At 43.7% G+C, this 23,601-nt stretch overlaps 1 protein-coding gene across 1 annotated transcript in view; it reads left to right on the forward strand.

Annotated features, from left to right (window-relative positions):
- Positions 1 to 23,601, forward strand: part of gli3 (GLI family zinc finger 3) — a 92,783-nt gene that overhangs the window by 52,572 nt on the left and 16,610 nt on the right. The window contains exons 5-7 of the mRNA XM_022767124.1: positions 15,366 to 15,571; positions 18,826 to 18,987; positions 22,355 to 22,556. Coding sequence (XP_022622845.1) covers positions 15,366 to 15,571; positions 18,826 to 18,987; positions 22,355 to 22,556 — 570 coding nt within the window. The remainder of the gene's footprint in view (positions 1 to 15,365; positions 15,572 to 18,825; positions 18,988 to 22,354; positions 22,557 to 23,601) is intronic.

Consider the following 23,601-nt stretch of genomic DNA (forward strand, 5'->3'; position numbering starts at 1 on the left):
GCGGTGGAATTAAATTAAAAGCTCATAAAATGAAATATGCTCTGTATTAGCTGTTTGACACTTAATTTGCCTTCAAATGAGCAGAGGAAATCACAAATTAACTGTCCTTTGTTTTTTTCCCTCTTTACCTCACCTCCCCTATTAGGCAAGGGAGAGCGCAATTACAGACAGAGGCTAATCGTTTAGTTTATGAATTCTTGTGGGGAAGGTACCAATGTGCCATTCAATATTAAAGCCTCAGGGTCAGGAGGGGGTGGGGGTCCCTTCTTGTGGGTGCTTGATTTACTGACGAACTCGTATATTCACATGTAGGAGCGGCACTTCTTTTTTTTTGTTTTATTTTTAGAGTTTCTAACTGAAGCAAGTGAACAACAAGCTTCTTCTGAGTTTCTGTTCCCTTCCAACTGAAACAAAGCCTTAACGTCCTGCACTGATCCAGGACCAGTGATGGAGGTTTTCCACCCTGAGGCCAGTGCTGGTTCTCTGCGTGTCTCTGGTCTGGGAACAGCTGACCTCCAGCATCAGCAAACAGAGAAAAAAGCCTACTCCAAGAGAAGATGCTTCCTGCTTAAATAAACACATTGATCGGTGAAGAGCAGGCTCTCCATGGGAGCTCTGGTCCCCTTTGCCACTGCCATTGTGCAGGACTGGCTTAATGGGAGTTTTTGAGGGGGGGGGGGGCAAAGAGAAGAGACAGCTCCTTTCATTCCAGCTTTATTGCCTGACCATAGTACACAGCAAAACAAAACAGCCCTCTCATGTGGCTCAGCGCCGGCTCTCGGTCACCCGGAGACCGCTCGGAACAAACAGAGGTATTCGTCACAAGTCAATTATCAGCATCGGAGTTTACTCCGGAGTCCCGGGGCCCTCGTGCTGTGAATGGGGCCACAAAAACAACAAAACAGTCTTATGGGATAAGCAATTGACTCACAAGCTTTTGCGTGGTTGCCGTATGTGGATTTAGGAAGGAATTAGTCAAAATGCCAGAGTCAATATAAGAGTTTATAAAGTTGGGAAACAAAAAGATATAACCCGAGCATTGAGTCTCTGCTTTCTTTCTGTGTGATCGGTTATTAAATGAAATTTGAGATGTTTCCAAAAGTAGATAACTTGTTGAAGCATATCAGAATGTTAGCAAATGCAAAATGTAAAGAAATAAAGTAAAATATAGACGTATATGACTTTTTCTACTTTCTACAAGCCATGAAAATAATGCATTTTTCCTTTTTGAATTATATGTATGTCTAAATATATAGATAAGGACAGTCACTGTGTCATAACTGCTTTAATTGTAGATGCCTAGTTCAACTTCTATTTGAAAGGAAAGCTCTCAGTGTTTCTCTCAGGAAAGTCAGGGCCTGTATTTTCTGTCACTGTGGAGGTAGAGGGAAGGTGGGGGCTGCCAGGGTGTGTTTCCGTGTTCCCAGCCTGTGTGGTTATTTCATTCAGGAGTGTGTTTGTTCAGCTGCGGGCCCGGCCTGACTGGAAGGTATTCTGCGTGAGCCCCTTGCCTCAGAAGCGTCACTTTAATCTAAAGAGCCACCAGAATGGAGAGAATCACCGTGCTCCCCTCTGATTTCCTGTTTGTTTTCTGTAGGAATCTGCGATTCTCACCAATTTTACACTGTTTCTGTACAACACCTCTCACACGCTTCCCCCTCGCTGTCCTTTCTTTTTCTTTTTTTTTTTTTTTTAAAGATGTGTTGACTGTTGTTTTGTTATTTACATAAACTGTTGTCAGAGCGCCCAGTCTGGGCATAGAGGAGCGGCATGTTGCTTAGCATAAAGACCACGGTCTTATCTCAACACCTCCTTCCAGATGGGACGAGGCCGAGCATTGCTACACACACACACACACACACACACACACACACACACACACACACACACACACACATACACAAATACAGACACACACATACAGCAAAACAATAGAAAGACAAAAGCATGTGGTATAGCTTTCATAGAAGCAAGGGGAATAGTGTTTTATAAGTGTACCGCTTCATCAGTGGCTGTTTATGGCATGATCTGACTCTGCTGTGTCAAGGCCTCTATTGACAGTTGATATTTCAGGACAGACCTCATGACAGTTTTTACATATTTTTGTTCTTTGTCAAACATGTACGACACATTAGCTGGACTTTAGTAACTATATATTTTTTGTAACATAGCAAGCAGCATTTCTTCAGGTTGTCAGTCATAAAAAAACGACAAAAAAGAACGGCCTATTCACATTTGAATATGGTCTAGACTAAAGCAGAATGTGAAGTGAAGCCATAAATTACATTAAGAATTAATGATTATTTCATAATCGCATCTGATAATCTCTGTCCAGATATGGCTGCTGTCACTGAGAAGCAGGGGGGAGAGAGGCGAAGGCCACTTTTTCATCTTCCTCTCTAACTGTCCAAAACCCATTCTGTGTGACTTCGTAGGTCACCCCCTCTCCGGTGCAGTCACTGGTTTTCCCTCCATCCCCGCTCTCTCCCCCTCTCTCCCCCTTTAATACTTTCTCTATGGAGTAAGTCGGGGGGACAGGCGGTCACGCAGTAGCTGGCTTCATGATTAATGGTGTTTATTCTTGACAGAAGGCTCCTTTATTTATCTGCATTGCAGTTTCACTGATACTATCAGTCACCTGAATGAAAAATATTCAGTCATACCAATTTTGCAGTATAATTGAGTAGAGTCACTTCCTTTCAGTTTTTTTTCTTCCCCCCTCGCTCTCCTCTCCCACTCTATCTGGCAGCCTTATCATCGCCACAGTAATTTTCGCGCTGCGTTGTTTGATATGGAGAGGCTGGCTTTAGCCGTATTTGACATAAAGCCTCTTCAATTTTCACTGGAGAAAAAAAAAAAAAAAAAAAAAAAGGAAAGAAAGAAAGTTGTGCACCACTCTGTGAAAATGTGCGAGGAGGGGGAAAGTATCTCTCCCTTTTTTTTTTTTTTTCTTTTTTTTTCTACTGAGGCAATTTCAGGATTTAGAGAGAAAGGAGATAAATGCCTAAGCAGAAATGTGGGCAGATTGAAGTTACAGTATATCTATTTTTTTTGTAATACACCAGTTTCAGAACCTTTAATGGGCAGTGTAGTATTTTTTTCTTTTCAGAAGGAGCACAGGACCGTGATATTTTGAAGGCACCTGTGTATTTTGAGAATGATGGATCCAGCAGGTTGGAGGGAAGAAGAGAGAGAGAGAGAGAAAAAAAAAAAGCGACTTTGGCACCGCAGATATTTGACAAGGCCTGTAAAGGTTTTAGGGTTGAGTCATTACCCGTGGAGATCTGTAAAGACATGTTCCAAAACTCTACTTACCAGGCTAGGATTACCTACACTGAGGCTGCCGCAGCCGCTCTGTGTGTATTTGTATTTCTCCCTAGTTATTAAATATCACATGCATTTTTTATGTTTTTTTTCCCCTCCTTGCTAAATGGTTTATGACTGATTTAGTATGTCTTAAAGCCAAATAGTAATCTCAACTAAAGACTTCACAGTATTTCCAATCTCCGAATGATTCCTTACATAACACTTTTATTCATGCAAATCAAATCCCGTCTGATTATTCGTTCGACAAATATTTCCCATTCATTGTAATATCCTCAGTGTTAGCCCTTGGTTGAATTTAATTTTAGGGTCCATTAAAAATGTCTTTGAAAAAGGTACATTTTCGATAAAGGAGGGATACATTAATCTCTAATACGAGGCCTGTGAATTTGCACATGTAACACATTAGTGGATTTGATTTTCTATACACAAGTCATTTGCCCCCTCTTCATGTTTGAGATCTCAATTTGTAGCTCTCCCATGGAGCACAATGGAAAACCAGGTCTGAGGGGAAGAGATAACAGGCAGGTGCCAACAGCTCTGCGCTCCGTGTGTGTGTGTGTGTCTGTGTGTGTGCACGCACTGTCTGTGTGTGTGCACGCACACACAGACACACAGACACACACACACACACTCACACACACATTTTCTCATCATCATTTTATTTATTTCACTGCCATTTTTTCGTTTGAAATTCTTCATCTATTATTTTTTTCTTAAATATAAAGCAAACAAAATGAGCTCAAACACATATTATACTCTCACTGTTTTTTATCATATGTGCTGATCGCACTCTTCGATATTTGATAATTAGTAATTTGCAAAAGGAGGATTTTATTCAACATAAAAATTGTTATAATATGCGTCTCAAGAAGGAAAAATATTTATTATTTTCATTGTCGATTAATCTGCCTGTTTTTGTCTTCAAGAGTGTATTTCCAGTTTTCCAGAGCCTAAGGTGACGTATTCATATTTCCTTTTTAAAAAAAAAAATCAGTTTACAAAAATAAACTGGAAAGTCTTTGTTATTTTAGCCTTTTAATTTGAAGGATGTATGACATTTGTTCAGGGCACATAAGTAAAAGCTGGTAGTTTTTAATGCTTTCATTGGTAACTTATTTGCTGGGTGTGGTGGACTGTCACTTTTATGAGCCGCTTCTTAATTGGCTTTGTAAAAGGACCCCCCCCCCACACACACACACACACTCCCCTCCCCTCCCCTCATTGGTGCGGAGCTATTAGAGAACAGCAGTGACTGTCAAGATATTACCCGGCGCTGGCAGCAGCAGCACGCCGCCACCGCCGCCGCCTCACATCGTCTCCACGACCTCAGGCGGCCGCTGTCCTGACATCTGCTTCTCCTCACAAATAGTAGCAGTAGTTTAAAGAAGCTGTCATTTAAAATTACTTCACTGCAATTAGAGAAAACATTGTTTTTTAAAAAGGGAAATATTTTGCTTTTCACCTTATGCACAATAATCATTTTCAGTTTAAGGAATTGAGAGTCAGTTTACAGCTTTTTTTTTTTTCTTTTTCTTTTTTGACTCAGCCTGTGCCCCGCAGACGTCATGCTGTAGCAGTGTCGAAATGTGGAATTTCCATTACTCTGATCTCTGGGCTCTGGGCCCCAGAGCCTGCGATCCCACTCTGGGGGCCAGTTACAGCAAGTAACGAGACCAGGGGAACAGGGTCATAAATCCTCTCCAACTCTCCTCATTTTCCATCCTCCCTCTGTTCCTCCCTTTCCTCTCCTCCCTCGCTCGCTCTCCTCCGCTTCCATCTCTCCTAGTCAAGCCTTCAATAAATGATTTGGGAGAAACCTAAATGCAACAATGTAAAATGTTACCACATGTTGGTTATAAAATTCCCGTAGTCCGGCTAAAGGTTCTGCTAAAGAACCACTGACAGTTTTAATGTGGGAGGAAATGAGTTCATTACTTCTCTGCCAGCTTCTACACCTTCTTCTCCACCCTTTTTTTTCTATTTGTTTATCTTCAGAATCACAGCAAATTTCACTCCTTTTACACTCTCCTCACCAATGAAAATTAATTCATATCGCATAAAGCGATTCTTTTCTCTCAGCCTGTTATCTCTCTTATCAGATGTGGCGTCCATTACATCTGATAGCGTGATAGAGAATGGTTTCATCTAGCAATAATGTCGTTTGGAGTTTGGAATGAGCCAGAAAGAAACCCTCCTCTACATCTCTCTCCCATGATACTTTTTTTTTTTTTTTTTCATAAGGGGGGTCAGTTTTTTTCTCCCAGTGGGAGCTGCACAAATATGTCATGCACACAGCTGCAGGGTGACCGCACTTGTAAGAATGCAGGGAGGTTTTTGTTGCATGCCCATCATGTATTTGACATGTGTGTGACTGATTTATTAGGAATTAGGAATGACAATGTTTAACAGTGTTTAAAGGGATTAAATAAAGATGGGAAACTTCTTTTCTTGTTCTCAGAGCCAAAGCAAAAAAAAAAATAGAATAAAAAATGTTTCCCAAAGTGGGCTTATTAGGAATTCCCTCCCATTCATATCAGTTTTGTTTCACTTGTGTAGCAGGTTTGTGAAACATCCTCCTTTGGGTATATCCAAAATTTCCACAGGTCTCTGATTAAGCCTCCCAAAGCTTCATCAAGCTGGAGCTTGGCACCACCACGCACTCAGCCCCCTTCATGATTAAATATCAAGGAACTCCACTTGACATTTTATTAGTCCAACAAGATGGATGAAATGGCCAGAATAAAGTAGGCTGTGTCTGTTCACTTTCCCACCAGCGCTTGCCTTTCTTCTGTCCAGCTTTTCTTTTCCTTCCCCTCCTCTACCAGAAAGTATGTATTAGGAAAACGTGATGGATTTCATTCTGAAAAGGATATTTTCAGTGCCGAGAAGGAAACATATATTTATGTGTCTTGTACCTGATGCTCCTGTTCTCCTCCCTCTGTGTCTCTGCACTCCCTCCCCCTCCCTCCTCTTCCTCTCGACCCCCCTTTTCTTTCGTTTTTTTTTTTTTTTTTTTTTTTTTTTTTTTTTTTCTGTGGTTCTACCTCAGATCTCTGTCTGAAGGATTAACCATCTCCAGCAGTGTGTCTCTGCTGTCTTGTAGTGCTGCGTATTGTTTGTGATTTGCTCAGGCCCATCCGTGCGGCTGCTCATTTCAGCAGCCCAGTGTGACGTGGTGAATTGAGGGGGGATCATGCGGAGCCGTCTCACCGAGCCGCGCCGCTCTCTCGCAGCCCCTGGGCCACACTCATTCTCCTCACCGCCCCTCACCTGAGATGGGCCGTACGCACGCAGACGTGCACGCTCATTACCTGACTTGTCAGGGTAGTGGAGGCGATGGGGTGTGGAACCTAGACCCTGTGTAGCTGCAGGCGTCAGCTGAGTTTTTCTGTAAAAGCATCAGGGCCATCGAGACACTACTTGAGAGGAAAAGGAAAGCTAGATTTGCTTCCTCCTTGTTTTCAGAAGTTTAACACTTCAACACCCAGGAGTCCCCTCCTATCTCCTCTATAGCCCGGGGCATGCCAGAGGAACTCAAAACACTAACTGAGAGAAGTGCTAATTCCACCTGTGCTTGCTTTGAAAAAAAAAAAAAAAAAGAAGCAGCAATCAAGTGCATAATTTGCAGCGAGCAGAGATGAAGGTTGGCTGCTCCATGCAAAGTGATTGCTCTGTTTGTAAAAGGGGGCGAAATCAAGCATGGGAAAGGACCAAAAAAAGAACAAGAAAATCTTTTTTTTTTTCTTTCTTTCTTTTCTTTCTTTTTTTTTTTTTTGGTCTCATGTTCGTTCCCTGATTCCAGCCCCCTTGAAATTACAGGAAAAAAAAAAAAAAAAAAGGCAGGCTCATTTTGTGTAATTTCACTTTCATGTTTTCATTTTCTTGCTATATACTCTGTTGATTCGTTTTGGTAGACAGTCTTATCTCGATGGCTGAAAATTACATTTAATTGCAGTGTGGAAAAAATGGTTTTCGAAACAGCCTGTGAAAAAAAAAAAAGAAAAAGAAAAAAAAAAAAGAAGAAAAAGATGTGACCCCTGCTGCGTGGCAAAGCCAAACATAAACTTTTCAAAACAACCATTGTGCTCAGTTGTAATTTGGAACCAGCACAAGCGGAGGAAAAGATGTGATTCTGCCCATTTTTTGATAAAACATAATCCTCTGACTTCGTGGAAGTGTGAGGAGCGACGAGGAGCCTTGATCTTAAAACAAGAAGCATTTTTCATGTGTGACCGTACAGTACCTGCAGCGGGTTTGTGACTCACACGGGCCTCTGACACCTGCACTCGTTTCTTATGACTTGTCACACTCGCTGACTCCTGTTGATAAACATATGTTATCAGTCCAGCAGTGTGGAAGTGATACGTGCTCACAGAGACGTACTGTACATCTTTCTGGCAGGACGAGTGCTCATGTGTTCTCTCTCCGCTGCTTATATGTAGACAATGTGAGCGTGACTGAAACACACAGGGGGAGGAGATGGAGAAACTGAAAGAGAGTGGTATTCAATTGGACAGTAAGTATGTGTGTGTGTGTGTGTGTGTGTGTGTGTGTGTGTGTGTGTGTGTGTGTGAACTGGCTGTGCAGTGTATGGGAATGTCTGGCACGCCTCCAGAGGTGTCCCACAGAGAGGGAATCCTGCTTGATGGGACCATGAATAGAAAGCCTTCCCCACCCCCTGAACCCACCCAGCCCTTTGATGTCAGGGGGTCACACAGAGCCCTCGCAGCTCCTGGGGGGACATAGTTACCCTGAACGCCTGGCAACCTCGCCGTGCCCTGCCAGGCCCATGGTCTGCTCTGCCCAGCCAGAAGAAAAGCTCAAAGCAGAGAGGAGGAAATTCAGATTACATGGACAACAAACTATAAGTGTTGATGCTCACAGAAAAAGGCTAAAGGACAAGTTCCCGGCCTTTCATTTATCACTGAAACGCACTAATTGGGTTCTAAGAATTACAAAATGTTAATTTCAAATATGAGTGAGAAAATGACAGATTACATCTCTGAAACATCCGGTCTGTTAACGTGACCTTGAGCAAGACTCTGACCCATGCTAACTTGTTTTGTTCTGCTCTACGAGAGTGAAAGCCTTAAATACAATTTAGTAACTGCATCCTCTGTTTCTCTCAGTTGCTTCTTCTAAGTCTCAAAAAAAACATTTTGCATTAAACTTTTTTCTTTTGATAACATTTTTCTAAAAGTTTGCTTGCTACACTAAAATACAAAGTTAAAGGAGTTTCACTGTTTAGCTGGACTGCAGCAGCGGGAGCAGCCCTATAAATGTGAATGTCCATGACTGACTGACTGAGTGATAGAGTTGAGTGAGTGATGAAGTTACATTATAGGTCAGACGGCTGAGTGTTGGTGTTTCGTCATTGGTTGTTGCTCATTGATGATTTAGCGTGAACAAGCAGTGTTAGCAAATTAGCTCGTTTGTCACTAGATTACCCGACTTTACAGATGTGTTATTGACTTTTTGTAAAAAAAACAAAAAAAAAACAAATCTAGCACCTTTTTGGACAAACCCTAGCGACTTTCCGAAAACAGTCGACAGCATTGTCCTGTGAGCGAGACACACGCCTCTCTGTGCTGACCTCTCGGCTGCTGACATGAATGGGCTTCTAACTTTCTAACTGAGGGATCATTTTACAAGAAAATATAGCTGAAATCACAGCACAGTCTTTGTCTTTAACTTATGTGTTTGGTGAGTTTGTCACACAACATCATGGTTATAAAATCAGGCTTGGACGTGACCGCTGGTTAACATGTGGTCTTAATGGGCTACGTTTCAGTCGCTATTTCATACTTGCTGCGTTGTCTGACAACAGAAATGGAAAAAAAAACATGTAAATGAGAAGAGCTTTATTAAGAATTTGGCTGTATTAAAATACTGTATATGTGAGCACAGAGAGTAGGAAAGAAGCAAAGCATGTAAACTGGCTGACATGATGAAGCAGGTAGTCTTGTTAGTTGTGCATCCTGGGATCAGTCATCTCCACTGCAAACTCTCTGCAAAATAATACGACCAGAAAATGAACAACGTGCGAAATTCATCACTGAACAACTCCTGTTAAAAAGGTCAACCATAAATCCAACAGTTTTGAGCAAGGAGCAAGAAGCGAGTAAGTTGACCTTGAGTGGAATCATCTTGTTTCGGATCTAGACCCTTAATCAAATCACTGAGCTGTTTGAAACAGCCAAACATGTCAGTTCCAGCTCCTGCGTTGTGTGATCAGCTGTATAGAAAAACAAAATGCACAATCAAAGAGGGAGTTTAAGTTGAAAGGAAGTTGGCCTCTTAACATTTCTGGCAAACAGACGTGCGTCAGTCATGTTTCTGAAAGATTTATGACATGACAATCATATGTCAGCGTTTTTGAAAATACTTTATTCACCATGTGCATCGCAGCAAATCAAATGAATCCACTTTACTAAAAGCTGCGTTTTGTGGTAGGAACTGTTGGCTCAGTGCGGAAAAAGATGTATTTTTAAACGCAGCTGCCTAAGTGTAATGAAGTATTTGCTGTCCAGAGGCCACTGGTTTGACTTTAAGTACACTGGATCTGAGTATAAAACTAAGTTGAGTTTAAGCCGCTCTGTAATTGTCATTACTAATATGGAAAGGCCTTTGGAAGTCATTGGAATGTGCTTCAGTGGCAGAACTTAATGAAGACTTTCCCATTGAATCATTAAGGACCCAGAATATATCCACCCTCCTGTGTTTGTGTCTGCCTCTCAGTCTCTGTCTGTCTTTCTCCCTCTCCCCTTGTCTCAGCTCCCTTTCCTCTCTCCTTGGGTCTCAGCTGGCTCTGTTCCTGTGGCCCTTTGATCTCAGTGAAAGGGTTTGGAGCTTTAAAGTGCTTCTGTTTCCGCTGTCAGGAGCCCCTCTCTTCCCCTTCTCTGGTTTAGGCTTTCAGAGCGGTGGCAGCCCTGGTGCAGTGGCTGGGTGGGTTGGGAAGGGCGGGGGGGGAGGGCTATGAGGTGGTGAGATTGAGGGTGAGGGCTGGTGTGGGTGGTGGTGGTGGTGGTGGGCATGTGATGCTGTCAGCCTCGGTCAGGAGAGTACCTGACACCTGACTGATCCCAGTGGCCTCCGAAACTCCAGTTTGCACCTCAGTCAGCCCCTCGCGGCCACAGGCATGATGTGTCAGGGGAGACGGGTCTACATGGGTTTGTTTTACCTCTTCTTACTGTAAATTTCATACATTTATGAGAGCACCATTTTCAAAGTGTTGAACATCCTTTCACCTACTGCATTAGCCAAACAAATACGTGGAAGCACATATTCCTAGTTAACATGAACACTGCGTTTCTACTATTTACCATAGGATTGTTGCGATGATGGATAAAATGATCACACTGTGATGTGAGTGTTGTGATGCACTGATAAGCACTGTGACTCAAACTGGGCTTCCTGGATGTTATTTTGTTGTCTTACTGGTACTTGAAGCAACACACCACCACCAGTGCAACCCAGTAACTCGTGCCTGGTTTTGGTCTGACTGCCAGTTTGATTAGGATTTGCTCAGGTCTCTGTACCGCTCAGTATATACCACATACTGCATGGCTAATATTAGACTATTATTGTAGTTTCCTGTACCAAGTTTAGGTCACTTGACTAGGTAACTAACCAACATAAAACACAATAAAGAGCATAAAAGTATCCATGGCAACATTTAGGCAGCATTAGGACCCCAGTGCAGTTCTTATGACCTCTCTATACTCCCTTATATCCTTTGTTTTTACAGTAATTATTATCAATTGTTGAGATCAAGTCAAAAATTAAAAGGCACCAGTAAGTGTTTCCCAAAATTAAAGCCACATTATCCACGTTTCACATTTCTTTTGCTACCTTTTTGTAAAGTCTTCAGTAAAGTGACAGCTTTACTGAGACTTTACTCGGTTATTGATGATGCCAGTCGCTCAAAAGTCTCAATATTCAGTTAAAAGCTGAAAGGACTGGGTTTCATTTCGTTTCTGTTGGAGTGGTTAGGTAGCGTGACTCTCAGCTTTCACGTTTTCTTGTGTTTTGGACCAACCCAGCAGCTCAGCAGATAAAAAATGACGGTCCACGAACATTCACAGTTGCTGGATTATTGAATTTCCTGCACCCTTCAGTGAAGTATACACATCAAGAAGTTTTTTTCATTTTTATTTCATGCGCAACCATTTCATGCTTGAGCTAAAAGTATTTTGCAAAGCACAGTTCCTTTTTGGCAAACCGCTGTGTCAATACCAGCAGGTCTAACTTCTGCACCACAATGATACCTTCTGTCCTGAGTGAAGTCATCAACGCTCACCACAGCTGTGTGTTTCTACTGCAGCTCTCACCAAGAAAGAAATTATTAGTGTTGATATAACCTTGTTCCAAACAAAGATTCAAGGCCTGTTTACATGAACGCACACCCCTCCATGAAACCTCAACATCTTATTGGGGCATATTTACGCCTGGCGAGTGTATATTCATCCGGTGAACGAAGACGACAGTTTAAAATCCACAGACCGCCCCGTGTAAACATTCGATGTCTTAAAGAGGCGCTGGCTGGTTTAAGCAAGGCCACGTGAAAGGAAATGGCTTCCATATGTCAGGAGCTCAGGCTTTCCTCGTGCCCTGTTTGCAGGATGCCTTCTTTGAGGGTTAACAGGAATTATAAACCTACAAAGGGAAGTAGAGGAGCGAAGGGGGGAAAGTTTTCTCTCTGGTAAGAAGAAGCCTGCAAACCCTGCGGTACGGCTTTGATGTAAATCTCAAATCAGGTGTAACTAAGACGCTACTTCTCTGGCACACACCTCCACAAACATCAGCACACACACACACACACACACACACACATACACACGGGGGGGGGGCATTCCTGCACACATACACACACACTCACACTGCACGTTGTCAGATTACTTCCTTTCGTCATGTTGATTAATGCACGCTGGCAGATGCTAAGACGATCACGGCCCTGCAGAGAGCGGCTGAACGCGGAGGATCGGACACTCTCCAGCTTTTTCTCTCGCATGCACAGAGCCACAGCTCTCTCTCCTCCGGACCATCCATCTCTCTGCTGTCCTCCTCAAATCCCCTCACACCTGGCTCTGCACCCCTCGAGACCTCTTTTTCTCTCCTCCCTCTGTAACTCCCCCTCTGCCCTAACTCTTCCCTGTCCGCCTTTCCCTCCCAATTCGTAGCCCATATCTTCGCACACTCCCTCCTCCTCCTCCTCTTCTCGACTACTGTTCGTGCTCTGCCTCTCCCTTACACCCTCTCGCCACAACTCTCTCCCCTCCTCAAACTTCTCTTTCCCCTTTTCACCTTTCAACAGGCTCAAATCCCCCCCCCCTCCCCCGGTGCCACCATCTTCCTGCCAGTCAACATGTGTGCTCTTGTTTCTTTTGTTTTCTGACCACCTCCTTTTTTTTCCCCCGGTACTCCCAGCCTGCCAGTGGAGCTTTGTTCTTATTCGCTAAGTTAATTGGAAAAACAAGGCAAAGCAGAGGCATTTAGCCAGGGTCAGCGATGGGAGACACAGCCAACGCATGACAGGGTTAATCAGTGTCATGGCAGCCGGAGTGGGTGTCTGGCTCTCCTCAAACAGGCATGTGGAGGGCCAGACGAGGAAAAAAAAAGTTCTTATTTCTATACTGAAAATGTATAAAATGTCACACGCAGCCGTTTCAGGGGCACAGAGATATATCCGCGCTGCATTAAATGGACCCTTGTACACGTGGAAATTTCAGCATTTTAAATGAATTCCTCCGTTACACTTTCATAATAAAAAAGTCAGATGCAGGACATGGTTATTTTTCTTCTTTTGTCTCATGTCATGACGAAGCAGGTTTCCCTCCCTCTCAGCTACACGTGTGCGCACGAGTGTGTACGTGCATGGTCAGTGCCATGTGACATCAAAGTGAGCGTCACTCGGCAGCTGTGTTGTGATGTGTGTAAATGAGGCATGTAATGGTGGCATGTGGGCACATGGCTTGCTTATCGTAAACACACCTTTCTCACACACACACACACACACACACACACACACACACACACACACCTGTTTTGAAGTGCACACGGTTGCCCTCAGCGTGGCCTGCAGGGGTGTGGAGGAAGTAAAACATTTCTCATGAGTTGTTTTTTTTTTTGACAGCAGACGTGCAGAAACACACAAATCAAATGGAGGTGAACAAAAAAAAAAAGAAGAAGAAGAAGAATAACATGTCCCATTGTGTTGCAGCGTCAGATATGATCCCTACAATCTGTCACCTTTAACAGCAAGGCTTTTACTGAGATCCCCTCCCAGGACGTCCCCTCCTGAGAGGGCTACTGTCTTTCTCTCACATACACCTGCTTCAGCATCACTGAGACATGTTGTCACACACTTGAACACAGAGAAGCTTTTCAAATCGTCCCATAGCCCCTTTGGGCTAATTACAGAGAGGCTCCTGAAGACAAAGTTTGTATGTGTGAACGCCTGTGTACATATATGTCCATCCTCAAAGTGTGTGTGTGTGTGTGTGTGTGTGTGTGTGTGTGTGTGTGTGTGTGTGTGTGTGTCTGGCTTGGTGTGTGTGTGTGTGTGTGTGTGTGTGTGTGTTGTTTCCGCTCCTCAGTGCTCATTATTGGCCCTGGCCTGAGCTCTTTCATTAGGGGGGCTGAGAAATGGAGGGACGAATGGGCCGGTAGGGGATCAGGGGACGGGGTGGAGGTTGTAATTGGGCTGTTCCGCTCCCCCTTTCCTTGCTCAAGGTCACTGTGAGACAAACTCCGGGCCAGGTCTCTCACTCTTTCTCCTTCTCTCTCCTGTCTTTTTTTTTTTCACTCTTTTCCATCTCTCCTCCTCCTCCTCCTCTTCCTGCTCACCTCCCTCTTTAAAACCCCCGCTTTCTCTCTCTCCCTCCCTCCTCCGCTCATCCTCTCCTTCTCCTGGGGTCTTTTGTCACAGTAGACTGGTCCACTGGGGAGCCACAGAGAAGTGGAGGGGCTAATTCAGTCTAATCTCTTAGCCTGTTAATGTCTGGCTGATATGTGGATTTCTCCACATCCTCAGGGGACGGCCTTTGTGGTGAAGGCCATCATTATGAAGTTTCCTAGCCCTCCTAGCCAATTATAAGAAGGGAGACAAATTAGTTCATCTCAAACTTGGCTCATAAGAAGTTTTCCTGATTGTTCTCAACTTTATTTCACATCTCATACAATAGAGACGATTCATAGTAAAGTTTTTTGATAAAGAGAACGGCCCGATGTGCAAATGTGCAAAGATTGTGCATCTTGTGTGAGACTCGCTGGTGGATTTTGTACAACGTTGTATCAGTCATGTGCAATCCTGTACATGGCCTCAGCTCAAAGCCAAGTTTGAAGCCATCTAGAGTAAAGTGGTGTAGCGTTGCTTGTCTGGCGCTGGCCAGCGGTGAGCTCGGTCTAACGTTTCCCTCTGATTAAGACGCAGTGGTGAAAGCTGCCTTTGATCTGAGGAAATGTCTGCGTAGGGAGCAGTTGGAATGCAGCGCTCTCCTCTCTGCCTCGCAGACGGAGGCAGAGAGATAGTGTCACAGTCCATTTGTCTGGCCTCGCCACCGCCAGTCCACCCACGGTAGTAAGACCGGGGTGTTCAGAGGCCGTGCCTGTCGGAGCTGTGGAGACAGCTGAACACATATGTTTTGTTTACACAGAGTTGGTGACGAGCTGAGTCGAATCAGAACATGCTGCTGTTCCACATGATTGATTAGTCTGATTGCTGTGAGCACACTTAAAAAAGTTCACCTCATTCAGAAGATTCATGTCATGGTTTAACTTTTCCACATCTTTCCTGTTATGTTTTAGGTTTTCTGCCTTCGCAGCATTGTTTATAATGGCAGAAAATGTTCAAACTTCTTTCATACTCTAATCTCCAAATTGGTTTTCATGTGCTTATCAAACGAAAATCAGTCCAGTCAGCGTCAGTGTTTACAGCAATCTCATGCATTTTCCTCAGGAAATCCGTTTGATTGCTTTAAGTTTGTTTAAAAACTTCTTTTAAAATTCTGTATTTCTTTTTCCTCTGTGTGTTTCTGCAGGCCTCCTGCGCTGGCGGGCAGTCCGGCTTTCTCCGACATCTCCCTCATCCGGATCTCGCCACAGCGGAACCCCTCCGTGGGGGCGGAGTCGCCCTTTCACCCTCCACACCCCTACATTAACCCATACATGGACTACATCCGCTCACTCCACAGCAGCCCCTCCATCTCCGTTCTGTCAGCCACCCGGGGCCTCAGCCCTGCAGATGGTGAAATGAAACACACACCGTCGCACAAAGCATGATGTACATACAGTATATACACACTCACTGCACGGTTGCACGCTCAGTGCACACATGCACATCTGCACACACGCTCAGCAGAGCAGAAATGAGCGACAATGCCTCGGTAGACCCTTAAAAATAATTGTTGGAATTGATTAGTGGAGGTTCGATCGCTATTAGGAGGAATCTCGATTCTCCGTATCAGTGTAATTCTTGTTTGAGATCAGAGGAGGTCAGGTGAGAGGCAACTAGATCCATCTCTATTAAGACCCAGGGGTTGGTGGGATGTTATCTGAGTGAGGGAACGGGTGCATGGGAGTATTATGAGTGCGCCGCGATCCGTGTGGGTGGGGGTGCAGGTTGGATGGAGGCTAATCCTTTTGATCTGTGAGTCATGTCAGAGACCTCTGGAGGATGCATCAGTGAGCGGCAGGGTCACGTACAGTTACATCGCGCGCGCCGAGGGAGGGTCGGATTCAAGTTCAGGGTTGGGTGGCGAGAGGGAGAGGCGGGGGTGGAGGGGGGGAGCGGTTGTTATGGTGTCCTACAGGGAGCATTTGTTTCCTGAGATCTCAGGATGGATTTGGACTGGGAAATCAATTAAAGTGGACACCGGAGCCAGTTCAATTATAGAAAAGATGCGGATACAAAATATCAATATTAGAAATGGAGGAAGAAAAGACACTATTTTTTGTTTGACTTGACAGAAAATTAACATTTACAACATATTAAGCAAAAATAGCTGCTTCTAGATTCTCAAATGATTTGTAAATTGAATGTCTTTGCACCGTTGGTTGGACAAAACAAGGAATCTTAGAATATCAGCATTTTTTTTTTTTTTACTATTTTCTAACATTTTATGAACGAATAATTAATTAGTTAATCGCCAATATGATCTACAGATTAATCAACAATGAAAAATACTTTTGTTACAGCTCTATCATCAACAAAACAAAGGTAAAACTACTGCAGATGATCATGCCATAAAAAGCATCCGGATCAAAGAGCTTATTTGCCAAAAATCCACGTTCACCACAAAGTTCTTGAAATGGTCTGATGACCTATTATGGCCCTCATGTCCTCACCCATCCAACTTTTGGCACTTAGGCAGCAGAGACCCACTTTAGCTCCCCCCACCTCCTCTTGAAGTGTATTTCAGAAGCGGCAGATAGCAGGGGCATTTCCTCTCCACCAGCGCACTCGCACTTCATCCTCATCCAGGTCTGTTAAAAGCGGCGTCTTAAGTGAAGACCGCGAGTCTTTGCTCACTCACTCAACCCGTCTCCTGCATCTCCCCAGCACCGCTCTGTGCGAACAGGAAGTGCAGACTCTCTACCCTCCAATTTTCCATTACCACAACATAATGTGCGCCAGTCTCAGCTTGCCTTAAATCAAAATAGTTTCTCCAACCTACCACATGATCCCCTTTCAGTTCATAATGCTGTGAATTGTGAATGAGGCACCTAATTACTCCTTTAATCAATCCGGTGATTAATTAACCCATCAGCTTTTGTGTTGTTAGTATATCACCACGCTTACAGGGAGCCTCCTTCTTCAATATGCAAAGATTTTTTTTTTTCTACCAAAAAGTACATTTGAATAATGATGAATTAATTAACAGAATCTAATGGAGATTTAAAGTGGGTGGGATTTAGTGCCACCCTCTTGCTGCCACACATTTGCTTTTTTTTTTTTTTTTTTTTTTTTTTTTTTTTCTTTTCTTTTGCTCCTCCCTCACAATATTCCTCTTTTCTGTGTGAGATGGGGTTCAGAGGTAAGGCTCGCCCCTGATCCTATTGTTGTGCCGAAGGAAGCACCTGGTGGCTCACCAAGTCCTGAGGCGCGTCTCTGCCTTCTCCACGTCGAGTGCCACACTGACAGCCTTTCCCCTCCTTCCCCCACCCCAACCACCACCACCACCCCCCCTCTTTTTGCCCCCAGGATGGCACTCGGATGCCAGCGTTTCTGATTTAGAAATTCCGCAAAGCCCTTTTCTGTGCGTGGATACTGAAAGGGCCACATTATGGTTGAATGCAAAAGCAAAGCTAAGGCGGAACAGAGGAGACAATTAAGAAACTCCCTCCTTCCAGTGAAGACATAATACCCAGATCGAATTAATTTAGAATTTTTTTCTTACATTCATTCAACCAATCATGGATGCATATTGCAGGCATACAGGCCAGCCTTAAGAGGAAATCTCCTCATACAGTGTTTCTTTATTTATTTTCTCTTTATTTCTTCAATTGGGGTTGAAAAAAAAAAAGAACTGCTGCACTCTGTGGGTCTGAACCGATTCCATATTTGCATCCAAAACCACAGTGTTAGTCTTTTCCCTCTCTCTTTCTTAGAATATTTGCATAAGGAAGCCCACCGCCAGATGTTTATTTTTAGGCTATGGTTCAAGGACTTACAGCACTCTATAACTAAGCGAACGACTTGAGAGAGAGAGAGAGAGAGAGAGAGAGAAAGGAGAGAGAGAGACACAGAGAGAGAAATGAAGTGGAGGCAGAATGGTTTGCTGTATCTTTACGTATGCAGATATATCTGGGCAGATTTAGGCCTTTTGTTTTTCCTATAGAGTTTAAAGGAGCAGAGTCGAGGAGCAGGTTGCATATCTGCAGACTGCAGCCCTGAATGTGTACAACACACAAGCACCATCTCTGGCAGAAGATGTGTCGGCCCACATACTCTTACCACACACACGTATATTTATATAAATATATATACAGAGACATGTGCGCGCTCTCCAAGTGATCAAGGAACAGTAAGAGGGAGAGAAAGGGCTGTTTAAGAATTGTATTGTAAGACGATCGGTTATGCTGTGCTCGGCATGAATGCATCAATCAAACACTAATGCACACTCACTGTAATCTCTGAGCAAGCATCCGGTAATCCCCAGTGAGGCTCTCCACTTCAGGTGATGCTCCCTGTGCAGCTGTTTTGCTTAACTTGATGGTGTTGCTAATGTGCTCATTACTGTTCTGCTGAGCTGATTATCATCTAATGTAAATGAATGCAGGTTTTTAATGCAGTGCAGGTGCTCTCCCTGTCAGGTTTTTCTCACCACCTAATAATTTTTCTCTCTTCCTGTGTTGTTGTTCCTCCACCCTCCCTCCCTCCTTCCCATTTTCTTCAAATACCTCCTCTCCAGCCACCGTTTCCTCGTCTCCCGATCTGTCACCTTCACTTTTTGGTTACCTTGTTTCCTCTTTGCTGACGTGAATGTTCTTCTTCTCCAGCCCCTCACACGAGTCTGACCACGGCTGAGTACTACCACCAGATGGCTCTGCTGGCGGGCCACCGTAGCCCGTACACGACCGACCTGCTCCCTTCTGTGGCGTCCACGGCCGGCGCCAGCAGCGCCAGCGCCCTGCACATGGAATACCTGCAGGCAATGGACAGTAAGTCTGCACTGATCCCACAAATGGCTCAGTGGTGAGTCATGTGGACGTGCACACACAAGCCCGAATCAGAGCTACAGTCCTCATCACTTGATGACATGAAGTCTAAAACTGATGCACAGTCACACTCATCACTCATCTCCTGGTTCTGTGAGAGATTTCATGGCCATGGGAGTTTTCAGCACTTTACCATAAAGATGCAAACATCAAGTTTTCATGAGCTTTTAAAAACAACCCCCCACATCCGTGCCTACTGGGACTGCACCTTAAAGTATTATGAGTGCATCCCTCCACATTATAGCATGGGTGGCCCCAGTGGGAATTCAACCCTTAAAATGCACTTTCACAATACACCTATCATGTACTATATATAGATCAAGCTGCAGCTCAACCACAGCGAGGAGGGACCTGCAACTTTTACTTTGACATGATTTAAATGAGCTATTGTCTTAATGTGTTGGGCCCAGGACTGTGTGCAGAGGACTTATGCTAATGAGTTATTTTAAAGTGTAAATAGGAAATTAAACGCACACTGAATCTTAGAAAGGTCGGACAGCCTCACCCCGCTCTCTTTGATGAGAATGTATTTAGTCAGGCAGACGCCGCTTTCATGGAAATCCGGGGTGAAGTTCCCCCTATTCCTCCGCACAAACTAATTAAAACTAGCCAAACTTGTGCGGGTATCAGAAAATTAATTGCTATTAAGTGGGAATTGGAATGTCCCACCATTCATCACTGGAGAAATCCTTTCTTCTGTGTCACTTTTTAAGATTAATAGACTGAAACAAAACAATTAGGGCCAAATTTAAGTGGAGATGCGGTGCTCCTCACTTAAAAATCGCCTGTGATCATTGCTGGTAATAACTCATCATGTTTCAACAATGTGTGTTCCAACGCCGGAAAAATTAACACTTTAAAGCTTTGTTGGATTTCAGAAAAGAAAGAAGAAGAAAAAAAAAAACATACAAAGAGCAGAGTCTATCAAGAGGCTTTCACTGATAATCTGGGCTACCATGTTACTGCGGCTATTTTAGTATTTTTCACATCAGTGTAATTACCTTCAGACAGAGCTGTGCTAATGAAACAATGGGCCTGTCCTGCCTATTTGTGCTTTAATGGGCTATTGTCTACGTTCTTACTGCCTAATTAGTGCCATAGCTCTCACAGATCACTACACTAAAGTCTTTATGAGATAATTTAAATCTCCTTTATTTTTTTTTCTACTAATATTAAGTTGTTTTTCTTATTAACAGGTTTACTTTAACTGGAACTGTTTTATATGACCTGATTAATTGCAGTTATTAATAATATGGTAATACTTTTCTTTAAGTCCCTGTACTTAGCATTTATAAACATTCAATAAATACACAGATAATGAACGACAACAAAGGAAAACACAGTCAATAATGAAAAATATGTCTTTATAGGAGAAGTTATACTGTAGATTAATTACACATTAAAGTGCATTATGAACTGCTTATTAAATGTTAATAAAATACTGCTTATAAATGCTAAATAGGGGAACTTTAAGTAAAGTGTGATAAAATATACTTCTATTTTAGCAAATAATTCGGATCTTTACATCTCCTCATCAAGTTTTATGTTGCATGGGAAAAAAAAAAAGTTCTGGATAGTCTTAGTGACACTATAACCCTCCCCTGTGAAAGCCTCCCTCTCAGGTGGCCCCCAGGTGTGTCAGCGAAGGGTTCAACCACACTTTTGGTCCTGGCTTTTATTACGAACGCCGTCAGTCCGGCCTGTCTGCCCCCCCCCCCCCCCAACTGACCGTGAGAATTAATGACACGGCGTGTAACCAGCCATTGCGTTCATAAATCAAGAGGAAATTAGAGGGACAGTCCTGCTACGATCCAGGACGCTCCTCTCTCTCTCTCTCTCTCTCTCTCTCTCTCTCTCTCTCTCTCTCTCTCTCCGGTTGGCCGATTTATCATTTGGGCTGCGCATTAATAAACACCACTCCCATGAGGCTTTGCAGTGGTGGGGACGCTGGCCCTGCTCCTCAGCAATAAGCCCCCCTCCCCTAATTCCCCACAAGTGGAGTCCGTCTCTCACGCTCATGTGGATTTGGCTTGTGTAAAAAATGTCAGGTGTGTCACATTTTGAACGTTGAAAGTTAGATTTGTCTAAACAGGATAATAAATATATTAGATTTATGATTTGAGATGACTGAAATAGTGGAGCATCAGACATGTCGAGGAACGTCACATGACTAACTACATTGTATTTAGCGATTATGTGTGCTCAGGGATTTGTATGGGTATATGTACGCTCACCCCCTCTCCCCCCAAAACCCCCTTCTCTAAGACACAGAAAAAGACAGATTTTCCATACAATGACAATGTAAAGGGGGTGTCGCTCTCCACGCGGCTTCGTGCTGTGGTTGAAACTCAGGACTACGTATGCCAGAACACCGCCGCTGCCGCCGCAGACGCATTCTACACACACACACATTCACATCCACACACTCTGATTACCATGTGAATGGAGCGCTCTGTAATCGTTGGATGTGTCAAACGAGAGATGGAGCATTTACGTTTTGGGAGATGGATGGATTGTGGGGGACGTAAATATGGAGGGGGGTTATTGGGGCTGCGTAAGCTGGTTTTGTTTGGCTTTATAAAATAACTCAAAATGTTTTATTTCCAAGTCTTGAGTCACAAAGTCATTGTGTCAGTTCATGCACAAAGCGCGACATCCCCTCAGCGCTTCTTTCCCCTCCTTCCATCTCCCTCTGTTTTTCCCTGTCTTGTTTGTGACATCTCCATGTGAAAAGACAACAAAAGTCATGTTTTAATCTCTACCCGTGGCTCATTGTATGTGCAGAGAGAATGGTTGCGCTGTTTTCCGCCTTTTACCTTTTCAAACCCCCTTTTACTATTTCCAGTCAACACTGATTGCATTTGAATAACGAGTCAAATTGGACTTGATTAAATATTACCATACACAGTCAGAGCATTTCTCCAAAATAAAAGGCATGTTTTCTCATGGATGAAATGCAAGCAGTGCATCAAGTGACAGCCGAACACTCATACAGATGAGCCTTTTGTCTGATGATTGACAAAAATGTCATCTGTTAGGGTTAGATTAGGTTAGAGTTTGGATGAAGTCAAACAGAAAATCATGTAGACACCAGCAAATGCTCTTTTTGTGATCTGTAACTCATTTGTAGGAATTTAGCCGAGGCACGGCTCCAAAAAACATGGAATGAGGGAGCAGATAAGGGTTCGTGTACAGTTTTACAGGCAATTTTAACCTCTCACTTCCACAGCAGCCACTTGGCAGTCAGTTCTTTTCTCATACCTTACTCTAAAAAAAAAAAAAAATCTCCTCCTCTTCCCTCATCCTGCAGGCTCTCGCTTCCCGAGCCCGAGGCTGCCATCACGGCCCAGCAGGAAGCGCCCCCTGCCCATCTCGCCCCTTTCCGAGCACAGCTTTGACCTGCAGACAATGATTCGCAACTCGCCCAACTCTCTCGTCACCATGCTGAACAACTCCCGCTCCAGCTCCTCCACCAGCGGCTCCTACGGTCACCTCTCTGCTGGAGCCATCAGGTAGCGCACTGTTTTGAAAATCATCTTGCCTTGAAATATATTCCTACCGTGTGATCTTCCTTGTCCAGTTTTATTCAGCGTATTACAATCAAACACATTTTGAGACATGCAATAATGTTCATGCCATATATAATATTAAGCTTTACAAGAGTAAAGTTTGCTTGTTTCTAATTTCTACCCTTTTATTTTTATGTAAATTATATGGTTTATTATCAGTTTACTTCATCACAGAACACACCACAGTTGTATAATCTTCTGCGGCTCAGGAGTGAGTTTGACAAGATAACCCTGATGATGTCACAGTGATGTCATCATGGTGATCTCGGCTTGGCCGTAGTGCTTACTTCACGTTTCAGGCTGTAGAAAGCCTGCGTTTTAAAACTTGAGGGATGGGGTTGGAAAACAAAGTGTGTTTAGACATGGCGGGGGAGTGATGTAATGAAAGACACACCTATCAGGTTGCATTGTGGGGATCGTAGGATCCTGTGTTTCTGGAGCTTGAGGGAGTAAAAAAAAGGATATTTCTTTTCTGCTTTCTGATTTTGACCGTTGTTTTGTTTGAACCTGCCTGTTCCAGTGTCCCAGTTTTCTAGAAGTGCCACATGAAATCATCAGATTACCCCTTTAACGTTATAAAAAACAGCTATTATCCTGTCAGCATGTCTTTCAGGAAGTTTTGATTGACTGTGTTTCTTTCAAGGTGGTCGTTCTGGGACTCACATGTGCCAATAATACATCCAACAGCAGGATCTCCCCGCGGGGAACGATGTTTTAAATGATTTTCTAATATCCTTAATCGGTGTTTTTTCATAAAGCACACTTAGCAGTGAAAAACATGTCTCCCTCGGGATGGCGGCATGATAATTGTATAATACTGTAGTTCCATAGCATGTGTGTCAGAGAAAAAGGGCAAAGAAAAGTGTGTAGTGGAGCGAATAAGTGTGTGTGTGTGTGTGCATATCGTCCACGTCAAGCCCCCGTGTGGGTGACGATCTCCCAGCCAGCAAGTCAGCCTGCCTCCCCGGCGGCTCGTGTCAGTCATCCG

This window comes from Seriola dumerili, unplaced genomic scaffold (genome assembly GCF_002260705.1).
Source record: "Seriola dumerili isolate Sdu_G_001 unplaced genomic scaffold, Sdu_1.0 BDQW01001124.1, whole genome shotgun sequence".
Classification (NCBI taxonomy): Eukaryota; Metazoa; Chordata; class Actinopteri; order Carangiformes; family Carangidae; genus Seriola; species Seriola dumerili.